Source organism: Silene latifolia, chromosome Y, assembly GCF_048544455.1.
Source record: "Silene latifolia isolate original U9 population chromosome Y, ASM4854445v1, whole genome shotgun sequence".
Classification (NCBI taxonomy): Eukaryota; Viridiplantae; Streptophyta; class Magnoliopsida; order Caryophyllales; family Caryophyllaceae; genus Silene; species Silene latifolia.
This window is the reverse complement of record NC_133538.1, coordinates 93,630,297-93,656,338: the sequence shown is the minus strand read 5'-3', so window position 1 is coordinate 93,656,338 and position 26,042 is coordinate 93,630,297. Positions and strand designations below refer to the sequence as shown.

Genomic DNA, 26,042 nt, shown 5'->3' with positions numbered 1-26,042 from the left:
CACGGTCCAAGGCTCATCTGGCTTTAAGTTGAATTCCCGATTCACTTACTTGCTTTATTATTTAATTAATGTCTTATTTGTATTTATTATTAATAATGCCATTAATTAACTTTTAAATTACATAAATTGTTCTCATAAATTATTTCTAAATTATGGAGTATTACAGTCTTTCCCCCTTAAAATGAACTTCATCCCGAAGTTCGCCCACAACTACCACAACAACTTTTATAAACATCCACATAACTGAACCTTATTCCAACTTATGATCATTGCAACAATATCAATTTACTTAATTTTATCAAACCATATCGTACTTATTAAAATATGTCTCCATAAAAATTTCAAAACATTTGTAGTATCACATTCCTTCTCCCTAAAAATAAACTTCGTCCTCGAAGTTCGGAATATCAACCAAATGGAACAACCAAATCATTATTATAATATAAAACATGAAACACACATTGTAATATAAAACAACTTTCATTTCCAACTCTAATTAATGGTTAAATGAATACAAAATCTTTGATTTACTTCCAAATAGCAAAATCACAACATATAATATACTCAAACTAACTTTTTTTAAACTTAACTATTTTACTTAACTATCGACGAATACATTGGCAGAATAAATAATAATTTATAACAAAATACACATAATTAATTAGTTAATCTTTTCTTAATAATGATATCTAACTTAAACATGGATGCAATTATTGTAAACGTATATATAGGCTTAAGGAACACATTTCGCATATCACTAGACATGGTAATCTACTTCATATAATTTACAACATCAAATTATCAACGTGCAAAAGATAAGAAACAAAAACTTATACTTTTCAAGGCTAGGAAAACATGTTATAGCTTCTAAAAATCATAGATAAATAATAACGTAATTACTTCTTGAGAACTTATAATTTTTAGAAAATACAGAGAGTTAGTAAACCATGAGAAAAAGAATCAAGTCAAAAGCTCATAAGGTCAATTTATAATGCATTTTACAAACTACTTGGTCGAAACAGAAATTTCATAGCAACTCGTCAGAAACTTAGGTCAACTTGTAAAAATCACTATTATTTGTCCGAAATTTACCTTATAACATGGCTTATCATTTTAGAAACGTATACGAATATTTTAAACAATAGAGTTGGAATTACACTAAATCGACAAGTAGTTTTTAAATGGAAAACATTACAAAAATATGACGCGAAAATATCACTGTACGGGAATATTCTAACCACTGTCCACTAAAATATTTATTTCTCCTAAACTGTATATTATTTGAACATGAGACCAGCGGCATATGAAATCGAACTCAAAAAGGTATCACACATAAAACGCTCGTATAAGAATTTAAAACAGACAGTAAATGGCAGCTAAAACAATCAAGGGTAAAATTTTGCGAAATCAACCAAAATCACATTCTTCACAATTCCACGCAATAATTAATGCTTTACATGCTCAATCATATTCACGCCCTCCACATACATGCCAACATACTTTCCCCATATCATCATACTTAAAACAACGCTTTAAAATCATATCACATTCCGATCACCTTAAAAGCAAGGTTACGTTCCCGTAACCGCAATCATCAACGAAATGAATAGTCACCCAAGGCAACCAAAAACTCCTAAGACAAAGTAACAACATTCATTTTAAATTTCCCCACACTGTAACATCTCTCAAGGTATCCGGTTCGAAACTGGAAGGGCAAGAAGTTTGGTGTGAGGGGGCCCCTAACTCATCCCAAGACTTAAGTGGGCTCCTAACAGTTTCTATCCGGGTTCATTTTATTAGACACATCCTATGTTCATTATTATGTTCATTCGTTAGGCCTGAGGATCGTTTTGCTCTGATACCACTTTGTAACACCACCATTTAGTCGGGAGCCTTTAGCTAGACATTCCCAAGTAAATGAGAGCGTTACCATCTCGGTTTCCCGAGGTAGTGAATAACAAAGTCCAACTCACCAAAGTACTTTAAATTAAAACTTAATAATTACATGTTTATTACAACTTAATCAACTAAAACTTAGTATAAAATACAATACATCTCGCAGCAGAAATAAATAAAGTGATGCAATTATTCTATGTGATCTAGACTTCAACTATGGTCTAAGTCAAGCTCTCATCCCAATGCTCCCGAGTTAGCTAATCTTTAGTACCTGTCAAATCTGCTCCCCATAAAACGGTTCACCGCAGGTGTTCACGAATACACAGTCAACCGCGAGGTTGAGTAGGAATAAATACTAACAACAAAAACATACGATAAACAATCCAATTTCCTTTTTACATTGCACAACCCCCTGACAACGTGCTCTTTCCTTTTACTTAGCACATTAATCATCCCGCCAATCCCTGGCCGGGGCAGCCTCAACGCGAAGGTGAGTAAACACACACTACATTACCAAAGGTAATGTCTGCCTCAATATATAGTTGATTAATATCCACTAGATGACCTGCAGACCAATCTGGGGCCTGCCTCGAGTAAATACGATAAAATATCGTCTGCCAGAATAAATCTGATATACGTCACCCGAAGGCTCTTACCATGACGTCTGCCAATATAACCGCAATAATAATCTACATCACCACGAAGGGATGTCTGTCAGTATAACCGATGCAATAACAGTAACCCCATCACAATAACCAACATATACAATGTAATTACCCCTTTCAACAGTTACGATATGATTAACCAACATATGCAATATAAATCTCCCTTCCAACAATTACGATTATATCAACCAACACAATTCACATATGATCAACTCACTTTAACATAAACAATCCAACAAATATTATCGAGTAAAAGTTGAGTAGGATTTATCCCTACCTGGCAAGCGATTCCAAATTAGCAGCTCAAGCAATCCAAATAATTAAAGCAATCAACCAGAAGTATTATGTAATACTCCGTATTTATAAGTCTTGGGGTACTCTATCGAGTAGGCCTTACTCTGTCGAGTAAGGGTAAGTTGCGTTTTAGAAAAGTTTCTGACCTGTTGGGTACTCGATCGAGTAGCTGGGGCACTCGATCGAGTAAGGGGGTACTCGATCGAGTACCTTGGGTACTCGATCGAGTAGCCGGTTTTACGGGGAGTTTTCTCGGGTTTTGTTAATTATGCGATTAAGGTATATAAGCTTTGTCGTCATTAGTCTAAATCATTTTTGCAAAACCTAAATTACTGTTTAAGAGAGAAAGCAAGCAAGTTCTTCATCCTAATCGCATTATTAGCAATACCCGGAGTTTGGAAGGTCAGTTCTTAGCATTGATTATACCGTTGAGTTCCTTGCGTCGAGGGTAAGATCTATGTACCCTTTTTATTATCCTTCCTTTAATTTGGTTAAACCCTAATTTAGAGATTTGGGGGTTTATGTGTAGTATGTAATTTGGTAGCCTTTATGTGTTGTATGATAGGAGGAGGGTTCATAGAGGAAGCTTTTTGATTCAATGAGAGAGACCGTCTGATTGTGTGCTTACCAGGTAGGATTTCCTACTCAGTATTAGTCCCATAATGGGATATTGGTTGATGTGTTGAGATTGATTGTTGATATAGTAATTGTATTGTGACGGTTGTGATTGTGATTGTGATTGTGTTTGTGATTGTTGTCTGTGGTTCTCGAGGCGTGTCCTCGGCTGAGTGGGGTCACTTGCGGGAGTGGCTTCACGCCCTAGTTTCGCCTTCTGTGGAACCCGCCACAGAAGGGATGTGCACATTAATGGACAGGGTTATCGCTCACTATGTGGAGCGGGGATTTGGTGGGTACGGCTGCGGTCCCCCACTGGCAGGGCTGGTCCAGTGGACAGTCAGTGATTGAGATGATTGGATTTGGCGTGATTGTGTGTGTGTGACAGTTAAGCTGTCTGTTTATCTTATTGTTAGTATATATTGAATTGTGTGATTAGTCTTGACCCGGTGTTGTTTTGTAAACCTGCGGTGATCCATTCGGGGATGGTGAGCAGATATTGAGCAGGTATTGAGATGAGTACTGGGATAGCTGGGATTGCCACGACATGATGATAAGAGTCTTCCGCTGTAGCTTATTAGTTATTTACATTTCAGTTAGAACAGTCAGTTTGAGAGCATGTATCGTACTTTTGGTTTGGTTTTGAGAATTGTAACTCTTCGCTAAGTATTTATAATTAAACGTTGTTTCTTCATTGTTATTTGATTATCATTGCCTCGGGTAACCGAGATGGTAATGTCTTCATACCTGGGTGGTCCTGGTAAGGCACTTGGAGTATGGGGTTGTTACATATTATTCTTCAATAAATCCGTTCAACCAATTCCGTCACCTATACAAAATATTATTTTTCAATTACTTATTTGTTTATTCCCTTTTACTATATTAATTATTCAAATTAATTATTTATAATTATTAAAGGTTTATGATATTAAAAAATCCGAGTCACCCGATTTAACCAATTAAAATCCGTCACAAATTACCCAATTAATAAATCTCGTCTTAACCTAAAACCCCAACACCAATTATATAAAAAAAAAAAAAAAAACAAGTCATAAACCCACACCCACACAAACCCGTGAAACACCACCAAACCTACACAAATCTCGTGTCCAACACCTTACCCAAACACCCACTTAAACACACCCACGCACGGCCACCAAGACTGCCACCCTCGCCTACCTCGTGCCTCCAATGCTACAACCCCCGATGACCTGCAAACACCAGCCCAACCGTCCCCTATAACTAGCAAACTCCCGCCCTACCAACCACTAACAAAACCAATTACCGAAAACCCGACAAACACCAACTCCACGTTAAAACCCATATCTACGACCACCACCACCACCACTACTGGTTACCACCATCCCCCACCGTACCCAGAACCGCCATCAACCCTATACCACCAGCCAAACCACCATCAGCTACCCACAACCCTTCACGCCATAACCATCCCTTCCAAACCCGACACCAACAACCAAAACATCACCCCGACAGCCAGTGGTCTCCCTTGACTCACGGTGGTCCCACCACTAACCACGACCTCTCACTACACCCCACGACCACCCATAAATGACGCACACCCTATATACTACACAAACACCCCAAACAACCACCTACTCGACAGCCACCGCACTAACCACCACTACTCACCACCCCAGAACGACCAGTAGGACCTTCTAACACCGATCTAACCAACCATCCCAACCCCAGGTCACGTCGTCAACTACACAAGCCACAAACCCCGTCTAACGGTTCACGGCACCACCCCTTTAAGACGCCAAAATCGCCACCTACGGTGGTCAACGATGGTCACAAACAGTCTTAATAGCATCACGTTGGTCAATGGTAACTACTAAGGTCAAGGGCGTGTATCACGGTGGTCTATACGGTGTATAATCGTTAACTTAAATTATTAAGACAATATAAACATTAGTTCAGACGATCTTACCTTTTATCGCTTTATTCGCTCTTTCCGTCTCTTAAAACTCCTTCTTCTATTTTTATGAATTATGTTTCAACTATCATGGTATTTATAGCCTAGAATTAGAGGGTATATGATGTCAATTAGAAAACTATTGCCTTATTCCGATTATTGTTAGGAATTACCATATTATTATTATACTTATTATTTTATTATTAAATCCCACTCAAATCCCGACTACTACATATACTAGACCTAACATAATCAGCCCGTAACTATTTCACACGGCCCAAGGCTCATCTGGCTTTAAGTTCAATTCCCGACTCACTTACTTGCTTTATTATTTAATTAATGTCTTATTTGTATTTATTATTAATAATGTCATTAATTAACTTTTAAATTACATAAATTGTTCTCATAAATTATTTCTAAATTACGGAGTATTACATGGAGTTTCCAAGAGCTTGACTCCCTTATCTTCATTGGCTTGCTTAGATGGATGGGTCGTGTTGAAGTTATGACCTGGACTTGGGGTACGAGAAGATGGTGAAGGTTTCATTATGACCATTTGGTTTTTCACATTGACGAAACGAGTGCTCAAGTCTTCGACGGTGGCCTGAAGCTTAATGACTGCAGAACTTAGTCCTTCTACGATGACAGATAAACATTCTTGGACATTTTCATTGGAAATCGCAGAATTCTTACCAAGAAGAAAATGAGGCGCGTTACAACTTGATTCGACATAGGATCATAGATAATAAGGCAATAAACAAGGGATATACGAAAGAAAATATATGAGGACGAGACGGGATAACTAGACTCTTGACTTGTGAATTCGCGAAATGTCGTGAGTGACTTATCGTGTTTGGACTCACGGTGCTTGACTTTGACCTTAGACTCAAGTGTTGAGTTTGACGGAATAACAATTAGATAAACGACCTTATTAACGGATTGAAAATGGCATGACTCTAAACGTGTGTTTAAGATAGACTTAACTCGAGGCTTGGGTATGCGTGTACCTAAACGTGTTATTAGGAGATTTCGGCGTGTTGGGCTAGAGTGTGCGAGTCGAGGTATTAGAAATGTCTAGATCCTAAATGACTAGGGATAGGGCGTCCAAAATGACGGCATGACGCCTTAGAACTTGATTTGAATTTGAAAGACCCAACATGTAAGGGAAGGCGGGATTATAACCCGACATAATTTCGACTAGGACATAGTTAGGTTGAATTTTGACTCTGACTTAGCCCAATTGAATTTACAGATTTGCATTTACATAGTTTGAAAATATTTTTATTCAAAACGTTTTTGGTTTTTTGGATTTTTTTTACGTTTTTTTTTTTTTTGAGAATTTACAAAGGATTTTATTTATGGAGAATTTGAAATTGAATGGAATTTCACAAAAGGGTTTTGTTTTTTTGTGTTGTGTAAATGGAAATGGATTTTACATCTACAGAAAATTGGACATTATTTAATTTACAAAATGAATTTTTTTTTAAAAGGATTTTTTTTTCATTCGAAAAATTGAAATTTGAAAATCGAAAAATTCGGCATTATTTGGTTTACAAATGGTCCTTTTTTTTAAAAGGTTTGAAAATGGATCATCTACAGAGATTTTGGCATTATTTGGTTTACAAATGTGATATTTAGACTAGTGATTGACTTGGAAGATACATAATACATACATACATACAGACATACATTATAACGGTATGTTGAGTGCTTTTAGAAGGGCTTTGGCTTAAAATGTGGGTTGCCATACCAAGCTATCATACCCTGGTCTATAGAGAGGTACGTGTCAAACATGAGTCGGGTCGGTTCCTAGTCCATTCGCTCGAGTAGTGAAAGCTTTTGATACAAACATGAGTAAGCATCGTGGTATGGTTGACGTCAATCGCTATCGATCTTTGGGCATAAATAGGAATTTGCACCGTCCAGACGGGACGATTGGTCGAATTGGTTGGGTTAAGCCTAGGAAGGCTGGCTAAAACGACCTAAGAAGGTCGGGTAATGAAAACTGACAATTGTCTCATATAAACTATTCCCTAACCTTGTTCAAGTTTCACCCTAGGTAACACCAGACTTAGTCTAAGTGTATCATCCCCAGCGGAGTCGCCAAACTATGGACACAGCCACCCGCGCGTTGGTTTCGAGGCGGCGGCACTTCTCCCACGGAACTCCGGCGCGAGCCAAAGCACGTTATAGGCCGTTACCGATTTGTAAGACATTGAAACCGGTGAAAGGTTCGACAAGCCTGCATTTGTGGAGTCGCCACCAATTTTTATGGAAAATTGGAGCCGTTCGAATACTTCGCGTCATGTCCAAACACAAAGTAGTGATATGAACACTAAGAAATTCGCTACCCTTAGCATTCTATGTCTAGAATGACTCGCGACGCCAATGAACACGGATGCTCACAGATATCTGAGTAAGGGGTGAGGGTACATATTAGGAAGCTCTTTATTTGAACACATAATCCTGCCCGCCTCGATAGCGGCCTCTACTAATGATCAGGGAAGTTTTCTATACTTTATATGTTGTCAATTATATGCATGCAATGCAACAAACATGGATTAATCATAGCATGTGAATTTAGACTAAGTCGGTTTGACATACAATTTAGCATCCAATTGGGTCAAAGTAAAGAATTACATTCATTTACATGTGAATAAGCATACAAAAGAATGAAATATAATTTACAACTGAATGTACATTTTATACATGCTAAAGACGGGATTTATGAAAGAAATAAAAGAAAAGAAAATTTAAAATAAAAGAACAGGAAATTTGAAATTAAAAGAAAATAGGAAATAAGGAAAATAAGGAAATTGGAAAGAAATAAGGAAATAAAACAAATTAGGAAAATAAAAATTAAAAAATAAAAATAAAATAGATAATATGGAAAATATGAATTATATGGAAAATATGTCGAATTATGGTGATAATAAGAATAATAGTTGATTAAAATCCTAATTAGAAAGGCCTATGTCAAATCGAGACGAGTTCAGAGGCAGGAGCTATCTCAGAATAGGCGCAGTATAAAATGCGTCCTCTGGAAAAGGTGTGGACATGGGCCCACCCACGACGCCAATCTGTCCTGTGGACGTGCGGCGGTCGGAAAGCCACGCTCGGTGGCGTAAAAATGCTTTCGACCGGATCGTTTTAGATTGGTCGGTTTCGTCTCGGCAAGGGTCTCGAAACGATGTTAGAGATGTTCGGAGTCGCCACCAAGAAATTGTGGAATGCTTGGAAACCGTTCGAATCCACTTTATACCTAGGTCCACCAAGGTAAAACGCGGTGTTTGACATAAGTACTAAAGATAAGGAGTCGTCCCTCTTTAGCATCCTATCTCTAGAATGACTCTCGTTCGCCCTGGATAAGGTCGTCCACTATCCAAAGTTTCTGAGTAAGAGGTGAAGGTACGTATTGCGAAGTCCTTTAATCGGACACCCAATCCCGCCCGCGGTAGCGGCCTCTACTGATCGATTTTGGTTGGTTGAATGCAAAAGTTAATCAAACGGGTAAATGCATGAATGCGCATCCACAAGTTTAAACCTAACATTTGAGCTTACTATGTCGGTTGTTTATCCAAATATCAAGTAATTGATGTCAAGTTGGATTTAGTGTTGATTTGCAAAAAAGACGGAAATTAAACATACATTTACCGAGTTAGATTTATGGTGCATAACGTGATCCATTTGTCTTAGAAAGGCGTTTTGCAAATACAAAGTAAAATGAGGACTTTTCCAATCCGATTTGTCTTGTATTTTGGTTAACCGAAGTCGGGATCGTACTAGAAAAGTGCTGGGAAGGAAGCAGGTTCTGCATCAGGCAGCCTATTGAGGCGCGAGCCTTAGGGCGATGCAAAAGGACCTGTCCAAGTTTGAAAACTGGAAATCAGTGAGCCTGTTTAGGCGCGAGGTAGCAGATGACCCAAAGGGGTGTCTCCTGGTTGTTAAAAATGTTTATGAAATGGTTTGTAAAAGGGTACTTGAACCCGTCTTTGTTAAAAAGGTCGTTTAGACCGCTTTTGTGCTAATATGAAGAACGAGACTTGAATAATCATCATTGTATTGACGATATTCAATGTCGGGTTCGGTTTTGCAAGCTTGACATGAATAGTTTTGAAAAATGTTTATTATGAACTAATTGTGTTAAGTTCATTGTTTTGTAATTAGTCAATGTTCATCATCGTACTCGGATTTAAACTGACATGGTATGTGGAACCAAGGATGATTATGCATGTATGACTAATATGGTTGTTTTGAAAATGTAAACAAATGAATAAAAGGTTTTAAAATGCCTTTTAAAATGTAATTAACCAAATATTATCACCGAAACACGGATTAAACCATCATGGCATGAGGAACCAAAGGTGAACATAATTTATGGTTAAAAATATTTATCATAAAAATGATTTGAAACGGTAAAAATCGATTGTAAAATGAAACGAAAATGAAAAGAATGAACTCAAACACGTTTGTGTTCTGACCTGGACAACTTGTTTAGGCGCGAGCCACCTAGTTATGACTAGGGGGTTCTGTTTCCGGTCAAAACTTGGTTTTGGCTCATTCGATCCGTATTTTGGATCATGTTATGCATGTTTTAGCATGTTAAGGTCATAAAAACATATAAAAAGACATGAAAGAAGAGGATTAATTGCACCCTCATACCTACATCCTAGGTCATTGGCGAGAAATCGACGGAAGTGTAAAACTTGTTAGGTTGGAAAACTCGGTTGAAAACCGTTTTAGCAGTGTAAAGAGTGTTGTTTTGTTTAGTGATTGTGTAGTTGGTCGAAATGGTTGGTCAAGTGAATGCACGATGACGGTACCAAACAATGTGTATGGCTTGTATTTTCGATCGGTAGGTCGAAAATACGTGTCGGTTTGTGACTTAAGAAGTCGAGTCTAGAATTTTAAGGGAGAAATGAGGGGGCGGACCCTCGCGTACTTTCAAATGGTGGCATTTGTGGGGTAATTATAGAGAATTGAGTGTTGTGTGCGTTTTGAGAGACGTGGCCGCATGAGCTACTCGAAGAGGCGCGAGCCATTTCGCGGGTCTTCGAGCTGTCTTGTCACTATCACGCATTTGAAAGTATGATTTGTTCTATCCTAGGTTTTGGATGGCATGATTGTTGTACTTGACCATTCAAGTATACCGAGTATACTTAACATGGAAGCTTTGTGATGTTTGTTTTTTGTGTTACTCGTTGTTGGAGTCGGGATTTGAATTTTGAGTCGATTTTTGGTCCGGTGTCGGTTTTGACTCTACTTAGTGTCATTGCGACCCTGTCGTCGTGCATAAAACACTCCAGGTATTTTTGAAAAGTTTTGAAAATGTTGTGTTTTCGAAATCATTTTGAGTTTTCCGACGTATAGTTATACAAACTGTCGATTAAACGTAGCAATTCCTAAGCATGTTGTAGTCCGATAATCATCGGGTGTTTGTTGGGGATTCAACAGATACTTGTTATCTACAAGAGGCGCATCGGTTTATGCGACTGTTCTCGAGTTGGATTCTGACGGTGAAAGTCAGACTCGTTGTTCGTTATTGTTCATCGGTTAATTTACATTGATTATTAGTGCATAACTCGGATGTAAGTGGTTTAATCAGATTACATGCATCTAAAATCGTCATAAAGCGAGAAAAGGGAATCAAAACGAGATAAAACAAAGGTTTACAAGTTATGGTTAATTACGATGTCGGATTTTACGAAGATCGAATTAAAACGGGAGTTGGGAAACAAAGGATTGAAAGTGAATTGCAAACAATATACAAAAGACGGATTCAAAAGATTTGATATAGAAGAAATCGAGCCTTTAAAATCCGGGTTTGAATTAATGACGAAAACCCGCAGAATATTGATTATAAGGGATTTAGGTCAAAAAGGATTGGAAAAGGTTTGATAAAATGAAGTAATGAAAACAATTTGTCGAAATAAGAAGAAAAGAAGACGAAAAAAGAACGAAAGAATGAAAGGGACGAAAGTGCAGAAACCCGAAGAAGAGGAAGTGCAGCAACTGATTGCAGCCCTGGGAAGAGGCGCAGCAGATGCTGCGATCCTTCCAGAAGGCGCATCAGTTGATGCGATCCTTCTCCACGCCAAATCTTTGCTGTTTCGTGAAAAAGGTTTTAAAAGATGATTTTAAAAGACAGTTTTAGCATGTTTATAATATAAAAGCGTACCTAATAATTATTACAAAAATAAATAAAATAAAGATGGGTTTACACCCTCAGACTTACATGTTAGCGTCGCGAGATTTAACTAAATCGGCTTTTAGTGGTTACTCGACTCGATCTATGCTAATATGTAAGTGCCCTTGAAAAATGAATTTAAAAGATTGATTTATTGATTGTGTAGTGGTCAAATTGGTCTGTCAAGCAAACATAACTAGTACCAGAATGATTTGGGCTTACGTGGTTGCGTAGAGGAATAATGAACTAGTTTAAATAATTTACAAACCAATAAGTGAGTGTACTAGTAAATAAATGTTTAAGTCGAAAACTAGATGATGAAACGATTCCAGCGCACTTGTCCCTCCCCAGCAATCATCCAGCAACAACTATACAACAACAACTATACCTATATGTATTAATCTGTTCCCAACTTCCCATGACAGAAACAGAAATATAAGACACAACACCCAAAACAAGTCAACCTCATGATCTATAATAAATAAAAGGGCAAAATGTGAATAATATAAACTAAATCATGAAATGAATACACAGTCACAATGTCATTGTCTCGATAATAAGTCACAAGTAGACTGTTGTCGAGGCTCTCAGCCAAGCTCAAGCACACCATGTGGACTAGCCACGCCAGGACCAGGGCCAATTCCGAACACCACGCCCTGCCTATCCTATCCAAACCAAGGTCCACGACCCTTCAACATACTCATGCCTGGCCTATCCCACACTCACATCATCACAGTGCCAATACAATAATATGAATTCACAAAATATAAACCAACCACAATACCAACTTCCTTTATAATTTAATGATAAGCCATATGAGATGAAATGAAAGACATGATATAACATGATGAAGTAGTATAAGATGCCAATAGAAGCTTAAACAATAATAAACAACCACCAAACCAACTAAAGCTCACGGCCAAGAATTCAGCATCCAAAATCATGCCAATTAAAACAATGCAAACAAATATGCACATAATAAACCACACCACACAAGTAAATGTTGAGTAGCTAGCCTACCTTTATGCAATTCCAAGCTATATAATCCAAGAAATTAAAAAGCATCTTCAACAAATCCGTCACCTAAACATATCAATCAATACAATACGATTACTAACTAGTCTAATTGTATAAGATGGTGTAAAAAATTGCTTAATTAAAAACTCTTCTAATTAAATTATAATACATAAATAAACAAGTAAGGCCGTCATAAATTCTACCCAAAGCCACGACAAAACTCTTTGGACCGCCCCAAAACAGCCCCCAAACAGCCCCTACACACAGCCAAAACAGCCCATTATACACACCAGTCACCACCATACACCCTCAACACGACCCTAAACCCTGTTCCGAAACAGCAGCAATAATAGCCCCAACCAGCAGCCTAATAACAACAACAGCAGCAGCAATCATTCGTCAGCAGCAGCCATATGTCACCCGTCACTTTTTTTTCGAAGCCATCTTGAGGTTATATGAGCAAGCATCATGGCCTAGAAACGCCCGGGCAGCTCAACATCCGCATACAAACACAAATCCAAGCTCAAGGCAACTATACGCAGCTCAACGCTAGTTCACTCAGCCCACGACTAGCTCACTTAAGTTCAATCAGCTCACGGGGAGTGGAAGTCAGCTCACAAGTACTCGGGGGTCACTAGGGCAGCTCACTACCTAGTCCACCCCTAGTCCACCCTAGCTAGAGGAGGAGGCACATGAGAGGCACATGGGTGGTGATGTGTTGCATCCACATTCATCCTTATCCTTTCCTCTCACAACCACACATACACCCCACCCCCCCCCCCCCTTTCTCCTCTTCCATTTTGGCGCCATTTTGAAGAGGAACCAATGGTTCCTCCCTCCCATTTGTTCCCGCCAAGCCCAAGGGGTGCCAAAGGGGTCTTCCCCTTTGTTCCTCCCGCCATTTCACCAAGGGGTGTCTCTCGCACCCCTTCACTCCCAACCGCCATTTCCCTCCCCTATATAAGAAGGCATTTGGCCTTCATTTTAAACAATCTCTTCTCTCTACAAATCATTTTTCCTTCTACAAAATCTATGTATAGAAACTCTTATAATTATATTTATATTTTCCCATTCTCAATAATAATAATAATAATAATACATTTTCTTTATCGATACTCTACGATTATTCCGCACTTTATTAGTTTCGTATTATATCGTTCTTTCAATATTATTTCCGTAGTGATACTTGTTCGTGAGGGGTTGCCTGACTCGTCCATAACGTGTAGTTGGCCGAGTGGCACACGTCTTTTCGTGCTCAAATAAATCAAGACGTAACAAGTGGTATCAGAGCGAGGTTTCGCTCAAAGTATCACGTTGTTTACGGAAATGGAAAATTCGGGAAGTGGTGTTGAATGGGAATGCCGTGAACCAGAGAAAGAGAAGAAGGGCGGATGGTGCATCGTGAAGCCGCACAACAATTCACCCGGGTGTAGTACTCGTTTTATTCTCAAAAGGGTCAAGCAAGAAGACCCATGTGACGATATTATTCAAGCATTAAACGACGAGGGCTGCCCCGTGTGTCTCGACCACCATTCGGCCCAACGTTGTCCACACAATTCATTCATTCCTCCAATTGGGCTCGACAACAATGAAACAAGAACAATTGGCGAATTGCTAGACGAAATCAATGCACAAACCGATTGGGTAGGACTCAACCCCTATGCAAATCGAGGTAAATCTATCAATCACGATCTTTTTATTGAGGGAAATGATGCTTCATCAATAGGTAGTAACGTTACTCTAAACGATGACTTGATGGACACCGCTCAATCAAGTTTCATTGATGATGGTTACTACCCATACCATTTTAACAATTTAGAAGACGGAAGTAGTACTAATGGGGGAACACCATGGAGGGATAACCCGCCTGTGCGCCACTACACTCCTTTGAATGCTCAACCCGGGGACGTGGCTCCTTATGTGAGGGTGACAAGGACGTGGGAAGTTGGGGAGGCCGGTTATGAACATGGGCCGTACTATCCGGAGGTTAACTTCCGCTTATCTTCATGGTATGCGACTTGGGATCCTTTCGAGGGACCAAGTTTACATCCCGACTTTATAGAGGACCGTGTTGACGGCCCGAACTCACAAGAATGAAGCAATTTCAACAAATCAAGACCAAGGGTGATGGAATTAGATGATACATCATCGCTTTGGAAAGAGCAATCGTCATATCTTTTATGTATATAGATCTCATGTAAATAGTAGAATAAAAGATCGAACATTTAGGCTTGTTAGAATGTTCGATTATTTATGTTATGTTTCCCGAACACTTAGGCATGTTAGAGTGTTCGTTTATATTATAAACCACCGAACATTTAGGCTTGTTAGTATGTTCGGTCATGTTTCAAAAATAAAATAGATATTATGTAGTAGGATATCTTTACATGTAATTTTTCTTTTTGAGTCGTGACGTTGATGAGGGCATCAACCATTCAAGTGGAGGAGAATGTCACCCGTCACTTTTTTTCGAAGCCATCTTGAGGTTATATGAGCAAGCATCATGGCCTAGCAACGCCCGGGCAGCTAACATCCGCATACAAACACAAATCCAAGCTCAAGGCAACTATACGCAGCTCAACGCTAGTTCACTCAGCCCACGACTAGCTCACTCAAGTTCACTCAGCTCACGGGGAGTGAAAGTCAGCTCACAAGTACTCGGGGGTCACTAGGGCAGCTCACTACCTAGTCTACCCCTAGTCCACCCTAGCTAGAGGAGGAGGCACATGAGAGGCACATGGGTAATTATAGAAACTATTACCTTTGTATTACACGGTTTTGAGAACTACTACCAAAATAATTTTCGTTTAAAAACTACTACCTGTAAATTTGATTTTTTTTAAAAACACTACCAAATCTTATCTAAACCCAATAAAACACAATTTTAACCATTTATTTTTGAATTTCCATCTTAAGTTGTAAACTTTACCCCTTTAGCACTACTAATACTAATGTTTGCCAATCATTTTGGGGCAAATTTACTTTAAATTAGCTTCATCTAATTCACCTATCTAACGTAATTAAGGTAAAAAAGTTGCTTAAACGTCATCAAATTAACTAGTTTAAGGTATAAAAATAATAACTTAGGATGAAAATTCAAAAATAAATGGCTGAGATTGTGTTTTATTGAGTTTGGATGAAATTTGGTAGTGTTTTTTAAAAAATTCAAACTTATTGGTAGTAGTTTTTAAGCGAAAATTATTTTGGTAGTAGTTCTTAAAATAGGGTAATACAAAGGTAGTAGTTATCAAAAAACCCTAATTATATTTATATTTTCCCATTCTCAATAATAATAATACATTTTCTTTATCGATATTCTACGATTATTCCGCACTTTATTAGTTTCGTATTATATCGTTCTTTCAATATTATTTCCGTAGTGATACTTGTTCGTGAGGGGTTGCCTGACTCGTCCATAACGTGTAGTTGGCCGAGTGGCACACGTCTTTTCGTGCTCAAATAAATCGTGACACATAGCCCTAAGACAGCATACTACCCGTCTAAACCCGTCCTATACAGCACATAACTTCCTTAAACCCGACTAAAACCCACACACACGGTGTAACACGATGTATAAGACGATATCAATGTATCAGACGGTATAAACGATGTATAAGACGGTATTAACTACATCCCATCTAAAACCTGTTTTATACAACAACAATCACCATAACCCTTGTACCCTTGGTCAGTCAATTATAATCATATAAAACTGTCTCAAACAATTTGTAGCCAAAACCCTCAAATTACAATTCTAGGGTTAGTCAAATCGGGGTATAAACTAAATTGATTAAGCTAACTAACTAATTAAAGATGATAGAATAAGCTTACTTACGATTGATAAGGAAAATAAGATAGCAAAATCCATCTACAAAACCCGAATCGAAAAACCCCTTGTATCCCTTGCTTTCGTCGTTCTCGTCGCTGCTCTCCTTAACTTTCTTTTTTTTAATGTTTGTGAAAATAAGGTAAGTTGGTCTTAAATTTCGAGTATATGGCCTCGTTTGGTTGCCCGTTGGAATACAATTCCACCGGAATATCGAATTCATGGGATTTAAGTTCCCACATCAAATTCACGTGAATTAGCTAAATCCGTTTGGTTGCTGATGTAGGAGTTCAATTACACGGGAGTTTGCAATTACCTAGGGGGGGCTAGGTAATCCAACTCCTCCATTATGGAGGAGTTTGAAACTCCTTGGAAAATAAAATTCCCACATCATAGCAAAAAATGAGCAACCAAACAAGTTGCAATTTTCTAATTCATGGGATTTTACAACTCCCATGATTTAGAAGGGGCAACCAAACGAGGCCTATATATCTATGCCCATTTGGGATCTAACTATCTCGACCCAACCGAGATCGTAATGAGTAGTTTTTTTTTCTTTTTTCTTTCTAAACCGTCTCACTTATTAATCCCGACTTATAATAAAATATAAAAGGCAAATTCAACAAAAACAACCCAACGTTTGTCAAGTATTCTCAAAATAACCCAACCTTTTAATTTTAACAAGAATAATCCAACATTTGCTTTTATGTTACAAAAATATCCCAACATCTTACTTATATATATTTCCTAAATGATAATTTACTCATATATTAATTAATTCATTAACTTATTGACCATATATTAAGTAATTATATAAAATTATGAAAACAAAAATTAAAAATGGAAAAAAAAGTTCAAAAAAATCTCTAGTACTGTTCAAAATCCTAAAAGACGTAAATTATATGGTTTTAAAAATTTTTGGATTCCTCAAAATTGTGGATTTATTAAAAAAAAATAATTATATCTCTCATAATTATTTATACTAATTTAAAATCTATCTTATCTCTTTTCAAAAATTATATATTTGTCTTATTAATGAATTTTTCATTGTTTAATTAAGAAGTTTATTTTTTCCAGTTTTTTGGTTATCAATTTTTTTGTATTTATAATCACAAAATAGATTTTAAAGATTTATGAAACTATTTTACAAAATATCCTTTCTCAATATTTGGTAAAAAATTGTGTAGGTGAGGTTTTGGGATATTTTTGTGACAAAAATGCAAAGGTTGGATTATTAATGTTCAAGTTAAAAAGTTGAGTTATTTTTGGAAGACTTATCAAAGGTTGAGTTATTTTTGTTAAATTCGCCAATATAAAATGCTAATTAAACTTTATAAAATTACGGGTATTATACCTAAGGAGCCAGTTTCTCGAGCACATAAAGCGAGCTAAAAGACTGAGATCAATTGGGAATGTTTTCACAGGGACTTAAGTCGCGTGTTCAAGTCCCACAGATGACCAATTTTTGTTTTCCCTATGTGTAATTAATGTAGAATGGCTTAATTGCTTATTAAATGCTCTAACCCAAAATTAAAGAAATTGTAATTTTTTGAATACCAAGAGAAACTATTACTCCTAGTTTCATTTTTGTTAAAAAAAATGTGCTCGTATACTCCTTTAATTTAGTCTTCGTATACTGCTTTTTTTTTGTGACAATAGTTAAATTGAGGTGCTTCTTGTACAATAAATCACATTCCCTAGCAAATTGGCCAAGGAAGCTTAAGTTCAGGGGTTAATTTTATGTCGACTGTGATGCCAACGGATCCAATTGATCTTCATTTCAAATGACTGGAAAGAGAAACCACCAATTTCAATCTGGAAAAATAAGTCAATTGCAGAAGAGTAAGAGTAACTGTTTTTTCAGTGAGCAATTTTATCAGTTGATCACCTTATAAGTTGTTCAGTATTTTTGTTTACAACGAATACATAACCAATATATCGTACATATAACATCAAAAAAAAGAAATCCCAAAAAATCCTAGGGTCACTCCGTCACTATCATTTTGGAGCAGTGAAGCCGCGTACTTTCTACAACAATGATCAAGGTTTCCAAGGAGCGGGAGGGGGTGGAGGGTTTGGGAACATAGGAGGCACCGAGGAGAACATGGTATTCTTGTCAATTCCGAGACTTTTATCACCAGAAAGAGCAACAAGAGAAGCTACTAAACCTGCATTTCCAGCAATGGTAGGCTCCGTGTAATTGTAGTTCATACGAACGTCGTGGAAGCCATCGTGATTGTCTGGACCTGCAACCATGGCTCCAATTATGTTGTTAGGGTTTGACTTCTTACTGTCCCTCCACTTCCACCCTCCTTTGCAGTTGTACTTGATTTTGTTCTTTGGAATTGATGCCCCTCTGTGGTGCACCTGCTTTGGATAGTGGTTACCAAAGCCAACCAGATAACTCATCTTCTTAGGATTCTTGCCGAGAATGTAATCGATCTGCCAGGATGGTGAAGGATAAATGTATTAGGAAAACCGACGCTGGAGTAGACAAACTGATGCTCTCACATTTGGATTCCCTATATTTTCTTTTTTTAGTACATATAAACTTTTAAATCAACCAATTAGTCTCTGTTAGAGAGTCTCATTCCAATATAATGTGAGACAAATTCACACACATTTACCAACCAAAAAAATCAGAAACCTTCAAATAAGCAAATAACTCCCCATTAATATGGTTCACTCTCATGATGATTGGGATAAATCAATTCACTACACTTACGGTAACAAATATGGAGCAACACACAGCTCCCATGTAATGTAGGCCTCATTTTCCTCACATACATTGAAATCTCTTGGTCTAAAAGCAAATGTAGTGAACTCGACTCAATGGATGAAGTATGATTTCAGCACAAGTAAAATAAACAAGTACCTGAGTCCGAGCAAATTCACGCAAGACATCACTTGTATAGAAATTGGGACCACATCTCCAACCCGGCGTATCAGAAGTATCAAGATAATCACTGAACAGGGTAGCCAAGAATGCGGCATTTACTACATACTGAAGAGGTTGCGGTCGTCCATGATTCAACTGGATCAAACCCCCTGTACATGTTTGAGGAAAATAAACGAACTGAATGTATGCACAAAATAACAAATAGGACAACTACTATTGAAGCGAGGAAAAAAGCTAACCTTTTGTTCTGTTAAAGCTATTGAAATACGGCAAGTACGAACACATAATAATTCCAGTTTGGTTGTGGTAGGCTTGAAGCATTTCTTCGTAGGGATAACCCGGACTCAAGAACAATCTCAGACGACTCATAAGCACCTGAAATAGAGAGAATGATACTCATTACACAATGTGTATCTGAGAGCTTATAGAACGAGAAAGTGCTAAACCAAAATATTACTCCCGTAACATCTTAAAATTCAAGTTTATTTCCACACACAAGTGAAATTGGCTGTAGTATTTCTATATATCAATGAAAGCATGCCCACGGGTAACAGGGATGAATTATGTTATGATCTATAAAAAATTTACACTCCGGTGCCACAGATGATGTTTTTCTTTTTCAGTTAAGGGATAGTCACAAGGGCAATTGTGCCAACGGGTACAAATACAAACCTATATTATGAGTATCACTCCTCAATGTCTTTACCATCAAAAGAGTCATTTGCATCATTGCAGGGAACACTATATGTTAACAGTGAGGAGAGCAATTGTTGTAATGGAGAAAATATCACCAATATGCAAAGGATTTCAGAAAGTCGGAATAAATCAATAAAACCAAATATAGGAAGAAGAGATTATAAATGTATTGCAATAGAAGGAAGTAACTAGCTATTAAAACTTACTTGAGCCCCAGCAAGCTTGTTATCCCAGCTTAGCACACCATAATCTGGACCTCCCCAGAATGCACCAGCATGCTTAGCCATTGTTGGATGAGTTGCTAGCGAAAGGTATGTATTGTTTCCCGTAGCATAATACAACCAAGCCCCACCCCAAACAAATTCATCCCAATACATAGTAGAATTATAAAAAATTTCAGCATCTGAACCACGTTCACTGTATCTACCCCTTTGCCTTCTTCCGAAATCAAATAGTGTCTTAGCTCCATGCACAAGTTTCAGAGAATACGGCTTATCCTCCTTGAAAACGATAGAGGCCGCGGCCAAGGCAGCAGCCATTTCAGCAGCAAGGTCTGAGCAACTGCTACATTCTGTTACAGGCCGTGCATAGTCAATATCTTCAGGGCGCATCCAACAGTAATGATCGTTAGGAGTTGTGCTCCGATGGGACGTATCACCAACCCCAACCTGTGATAACAAGTTGACAAAAAAAAAATTAATTCTATAACCAGAAGACAACTACAAAATTGAAATCTATCATGTTGCTATAGCCGAGACCCATATTACTTTGACACACCATTTACCCAAGTGTTGTGTGCATAACATGACACCTAGACCGTTCTCTGTGGGCCAAACATTACCACCTTCATCCCATTTGACCATTCTTTTGATTTTATTTGGTTTTCATATTTTAACTTTTTAAAGTTGAACAGTGTATATTATGAAAAAATGTTGGTTAAAGTTCAAATTATTTGACCTACAAACTCAAATGAGGACAATGAAAACGGCATAGAGAAAGTAATATTTTAGTAATATATCCGCTCATCCTACATAAAGAGAGCAGGCGGAGAAAGTACAATTCAGTTCAAGAATAACAATCATAATACCAAAAGAAAACAGGAAGGCGATTAATGACAAGGTGGCACCTGTGCTACAAGCTTATCAATAGTATCGGCAGACGAATTAAAGGTCTTGAGAAAGAAATCCGTTCCCCACTTAATAGTTTCCTTAACATGATTGAGCTCTCCAGCTGCCTCATACTTGGCACTGTACTCAATCACACTCCAACTCAACATGGTCATGGCAAAAGAGGCAGGGAAATTGAACTTAATCGCATCCCCAGCATCATAGAACCCGCCCTTCAGATCCTTGAAAATAGTACCAGTATCAGATTTGCCGTCATTCATACATGAATTACCCCTCCATGAAACATTGTTATGTTTCGGTAATTTACCCGCTGTTAAAAAAAGAAATTCAACCTCATCAGCAACAAAATTTCCACCAACATATTAACGTAATTACATAATCAACTTATTTAGACAATTTTCCCATCAAATTACTACTTTTTGTCAAATTTCAGATGAATATAGCAAAAAGGCAACTAGTGTACTAAGCTTTCACAAGTCAATGGACTTTACTAATAACCATTAGAATGATGATTAGCAACTCATTGCATATGTCAATTGCTAAAAGAGATAAATTTCAAACCTGAATTACGAATATCCTTAGAGAGTGTTTGGCAACAAGAATTTAATTTGAAATGCCTCATTTTAAATTTAGCAAAGTGAAAAAAAGATTTGGAAATGAGGGGGGTTAGAGAGTGGATTTCAAATGGGTTTATTTTAGTCTTGGATTTGGTAGGGATTTGGAAATTCAAGTCTAATAGATTTGCCAAACATGCAAATTGGTCCAAATCTGAATTTGAGAATACAATCTTTGTTCCCAAAACACACCATTAATTGTTAGTAAGAAGAAAAGATGAATATGATTAAAACTAATATTTTAAAAATTACTTTCTAAATGAAAATCAAGAGTGAGCTATAGATCAAATCTTAATAAAATCAACAAACTCGATAAGATTCATTAAAATAAACTCAAATCCCTACAACTACCAGTCATCAAATTCACCAGTTTAAAATAGACAACAACAACAACAACATTACCCTAGTGCCTCAATGGCTCCCGCAAATTGCGGGGTAACCGGGGAGGGGGGGGGGTGTCTCGGATGTACTAGCAACACGAAGAAGTTGTTTCCGAATGACCTAAGATGAAAATTGCGTCGAGAACTGCATCGAAGGACCACGATTAAAATAGACTACGATTAAATTAAATTAAATTACAGTAATATTTTAGAAAAATAATTTCTAATTCAAGTATTAATAAAATCAACAACTCAGTCAAAATTTTATCAACTTAACTCCAACCACTACAACTACAAGTCATCATATTCATCAATTTCGCTATTGAATCACTCCAAACACACTAACAACAACAATTCACCAGATCAAAGTTCACAAAATCAAAGTAGCTCCCCATCAATCAAATTCATCAATTTGCAATTTGAATTCCTCTAACAACAACAATAATTCACCAGATCAAACTTCACTAGTAGCTCCAGATCAAAAAAAATTCATTAATTCTTTCGCAAATAAAATCACAATTGAATCACTCCTAGCATCCTAGCAACAACAATTCAGCAGATCAATCAAATTCATCAATTCCTTCTCAACTAAAATCGCAATTATCCCTTCAAACACTCTTACACCTAACATCCACCAGATCAATCAAATCCATCAATTCTTTCACACATAAAACCACAATTGAATCACTCCAATCATCCTAGGCTCCTAGCAACTAAAATCCACCGGATCAACCAAATTCATCAATTCTTTCGCATATAAAATCGCAATTAAATCACTCGAAACACTCTTACAACTAAAATCCACCAGATCAGCCAAATTCATCCATTCTTTAGCTAATAAAATCGCAATTAAATCACTCTAAACTCATCAAATCACCAACTCAACTCCAATCACTACAACTACTACTACTACTACAAATCATCAAATTCATCAATTATTTAGCTATCCAAACCGCGATCAAACTCCAATTACCAGATCAAACATAACTAAAATCAACAAACTAAACAAATTCATCAACTCAACTCCAATCGGCAATCACTACAACAAGTACTACTACTACAAATCATCAAGTTCTTCAATTATTTCGCAATTCAAACTCCAATTATCAGATCAAATCTAAATCAAGTTCATCAAATCAACTCCAATCACTACAACTACAACTACAATTCATCAAATTCATGCATAATTTCGCAATTCAAACTCCGATTACCAGATCAAACCTAACAAAATCAACAAACTCATCAAATTCACACAAAATCAAATCAAACAAAACCTTACATTTCTGAGCATTGAAGAACATAAGCGCCTTCCTCAACGCGATCGTATACTTATCCGGCGGCGGCGCTTTCGGATGATGTTTTGGCGCAATCTTAACAATAAGAGCAATAAATCCAATAATCAAACCAACACCCAATATCGATCCAACGGTCCATACAAATATCTTCCGGCTGACAACTAAGCACCCGAGATCCACGTACTTCTTCTTCTTCTTTTGTTCACTGGGTCCCAGTAGCCAGCTCTGCTGTGTTTCGTCTAGCTTGCGTGATGACGTCAGTGCTGCTCTGTCGTATTCTTGGAGGTTACGACTACGGTCGTCGTCTGTTGCTGAATCTATGCCGTTGATTTCCATTGCTCCTCCCCATGGATCTCGCCCGTACATTTTGGGGAATTTTGTTTTGTTTTTCTTTTTTTTAGGGGGGGGGGGGGGATAGGAGGAGATGTGGCGGGAAGTAGTTTTAAGGAGTGGAGAAGGGAGTGTCGGTAGCGAGGAGGAAGGAAGGAGGGTGAGGAGAGGGAATTGGGTGTGAATTATTTTTGATTTTTTTTTTTTTTAAACAACTCCAAAACGGGTTTACTTCATCTCATTAATATCACTAATAATCAACGACATAACATGTTCGGGTAGCGAACTATCCCATATTTGCCTACCTATAACTGACGAACTAAAATGGGCAAGCTCATGAGTTACACCATTGAGTTTTCGACTAACAAAAGACCAAAAAACATAATCGAAATCAGAACAAAAATAAAGAATGTCATCTAAAAGTAAATGAAAGTCGCTATTGCCTTGCTCCTTCGTCTTCAGCGCATCAATCACCGTCTTGCAGTCACTCTCGATAATTATACTCGTGTGACCTCGCCTCCTTGTCTCTTTAACTCCTTCAAGAATCGCCAACGCCTCCGCCAACCGTGGCTCCATCTCCTCCATCCTATGCTCCGCCATCCCCCACACCACCTCGCCATCACTTCCACGACAAATCATCCAAATTCACATACCCCATCCTTCCTTCACCCCCGCGTCTACGTTCAACTTCATAAACCCTACCCCCGGTTTCTCCCACTGTCCATCTCCTCCCGCAGCTACCCCGATCACCTCCCTGCTTTTCGTGTCCACCTCCATCTCCCTCCTCATACCCTCCACTCTCTTGACCACCCTCATCACATCCAGCTTCTCATTTTCAAACACCAATTTGTTTCTCGCTTCCCACATCGCCCAACACCCGAACATAAAAAGCATCTATCTCGCTATCCTCCAACTCCCTCCACACATCCTCCACCCACTCCCTCACCCGCTCATACCCCTCCGTCCTTCTTACATCAATCCCCAGCCTATGCCAGACCCCTCCCGTCCACCCACAACCCCGTATAAGATGAAGACTAGTCTCCATCTCGCAGCAACACACTGGGCAGCCAACATCAATGGATCGAACTCGAGTAGCTATGTTCGCTTTTGTAGCAATTGCCTCGTTGCAGAACTGCCATATAAACACCTTGACTCTAGGCCAGACATTCGATCTCCATATGCGGTGCCAGAGCGCCTTTTCCCTTGCATAGGTTGATGACCCGGCTGCCTCAAAGTCACCGCCTAACATAGCTTTATAAGCGGATTTTACCGAATAGTCCCCACTCTTCTCTAAGTTCCACGTCCAGCCGTCCTCGGGTTTCGTACTGCTTATACGTATCTTAAGAATTCGTTCCTGCTAAAAAGGTAGAAAAATATCACTTACCTTAGCCATATTCCACGCACCTCCATCACTTGTCCACAAATCAGCGACGCACATGTTAACCGGTGCCTCTCCTCTAGGGGAAAGGATTAGTCTCGACTGTGTGTGAGGAACCCACGGGTCAGTCCACACTTTCGTATTCAACCCGTTCCCAATGCGCCTCTGTATCCCCAACTTCAGCACCTCTCGAGCTCCCAAATTCCACGCCACGTATAGCTAGGATTACTTCCAAGAATAGCATCCATAAACCCTCCATTCGGAAAATATTTACCTCCAAGGACCCGAACCATGTGTAACACCCCCATACTCCAAGTGCCTTACCAGGACCACTCAGGTATAAGGATGTCACCATCTCGGTTACCCGAGGCAATGATATACATAAGACAATAAAGAAACATATTTAAAAGTAAATAGTTTAAGTGATTACATGATCAAAACCAAAACTAATAAACTGAAATACAACATTCTCGACATTTGGTCTCATTGCTAAAACTATCAAAGCTATAAGACACCGTCGACAAAGCGGAAGACTTCTAATCGCCACGTGATGACTCATCCTAGCTATCCCATACGCGTCATATCATACCGCTCAATAATCGCTCACCACCCCGAATGGATCACCACAGTTTTTAAAACATTTAAACGGGTCGAAGACTAATCACACAATTCAATATATCAACAATAAGATAAAAGATGACTTAACGAGTCACACACACACACAACCACACCAATCCCAACAATCTCAATCACCGATCCCTTTGGACCGGACCAGCCCCGATGGGGGACCGCAGCCGCACCCACCAAATCCCCGCTCCACATAGTGAGCGATAAACCCATGTTCATTAATGTGCACATCCCCTTCCGTGGCGGGTTCCACGAAGGGCGAA

The 26,042-nt window shown here is 38.3% G+C and overlaps 1 protein-coding gene and 1 long non-coding RNA gene across 2 annotated transcripts; both read right to left on the bottom strand.

Moving 5' to 3' along the window:
- Positions 1–1,976: 1,976 nt before the first annotated feature.
- On the bottom strand, positions 1,977–16,585 carry LOC141626941 (uncharacterized). The gene is made up of 3 exons (XR_012536507.1): positions 16,443–16,585; positions 12,611–12,673; positions 1,977–2,167 (listed from the first exon to the last, which is right to left on the bottom strand). It is a non-coding gene; the product is annotated as an uncharacterized LOC141626941 (long non-coding RNA).
- A 1,684-nt stretch (positions 16,586–18,269) lies between these two features.
- On the bottom strand, positions 18,270–23,998 carry LOC141633552 (endoglucanase 25-like). Its single transcript, XM_074446005.1, has 6 exons — positions 23,429–23,998; positions 21,155–21,465; positions 20,235–20,696; positions 19,572–19,707; positions 19,309–19,481; positions 18,270–18,875 (listed from the first exon to the last, which is right to left on the bottom strand). The coding sequence occupies exons 1-6, from the start codon at positions 23,808–23,810 to the stop codon at positions 18,474–18,476; spliced, it is 1,866 nt and encodes a 621-aa protein (XP_074302106.1). The 5' UTR covers positions 23,811–23,998; the 3' UTR covers positions 18,270–18,473.
- Positions 23,999–26,042: the final 2,044 nt, after the last annotated feature.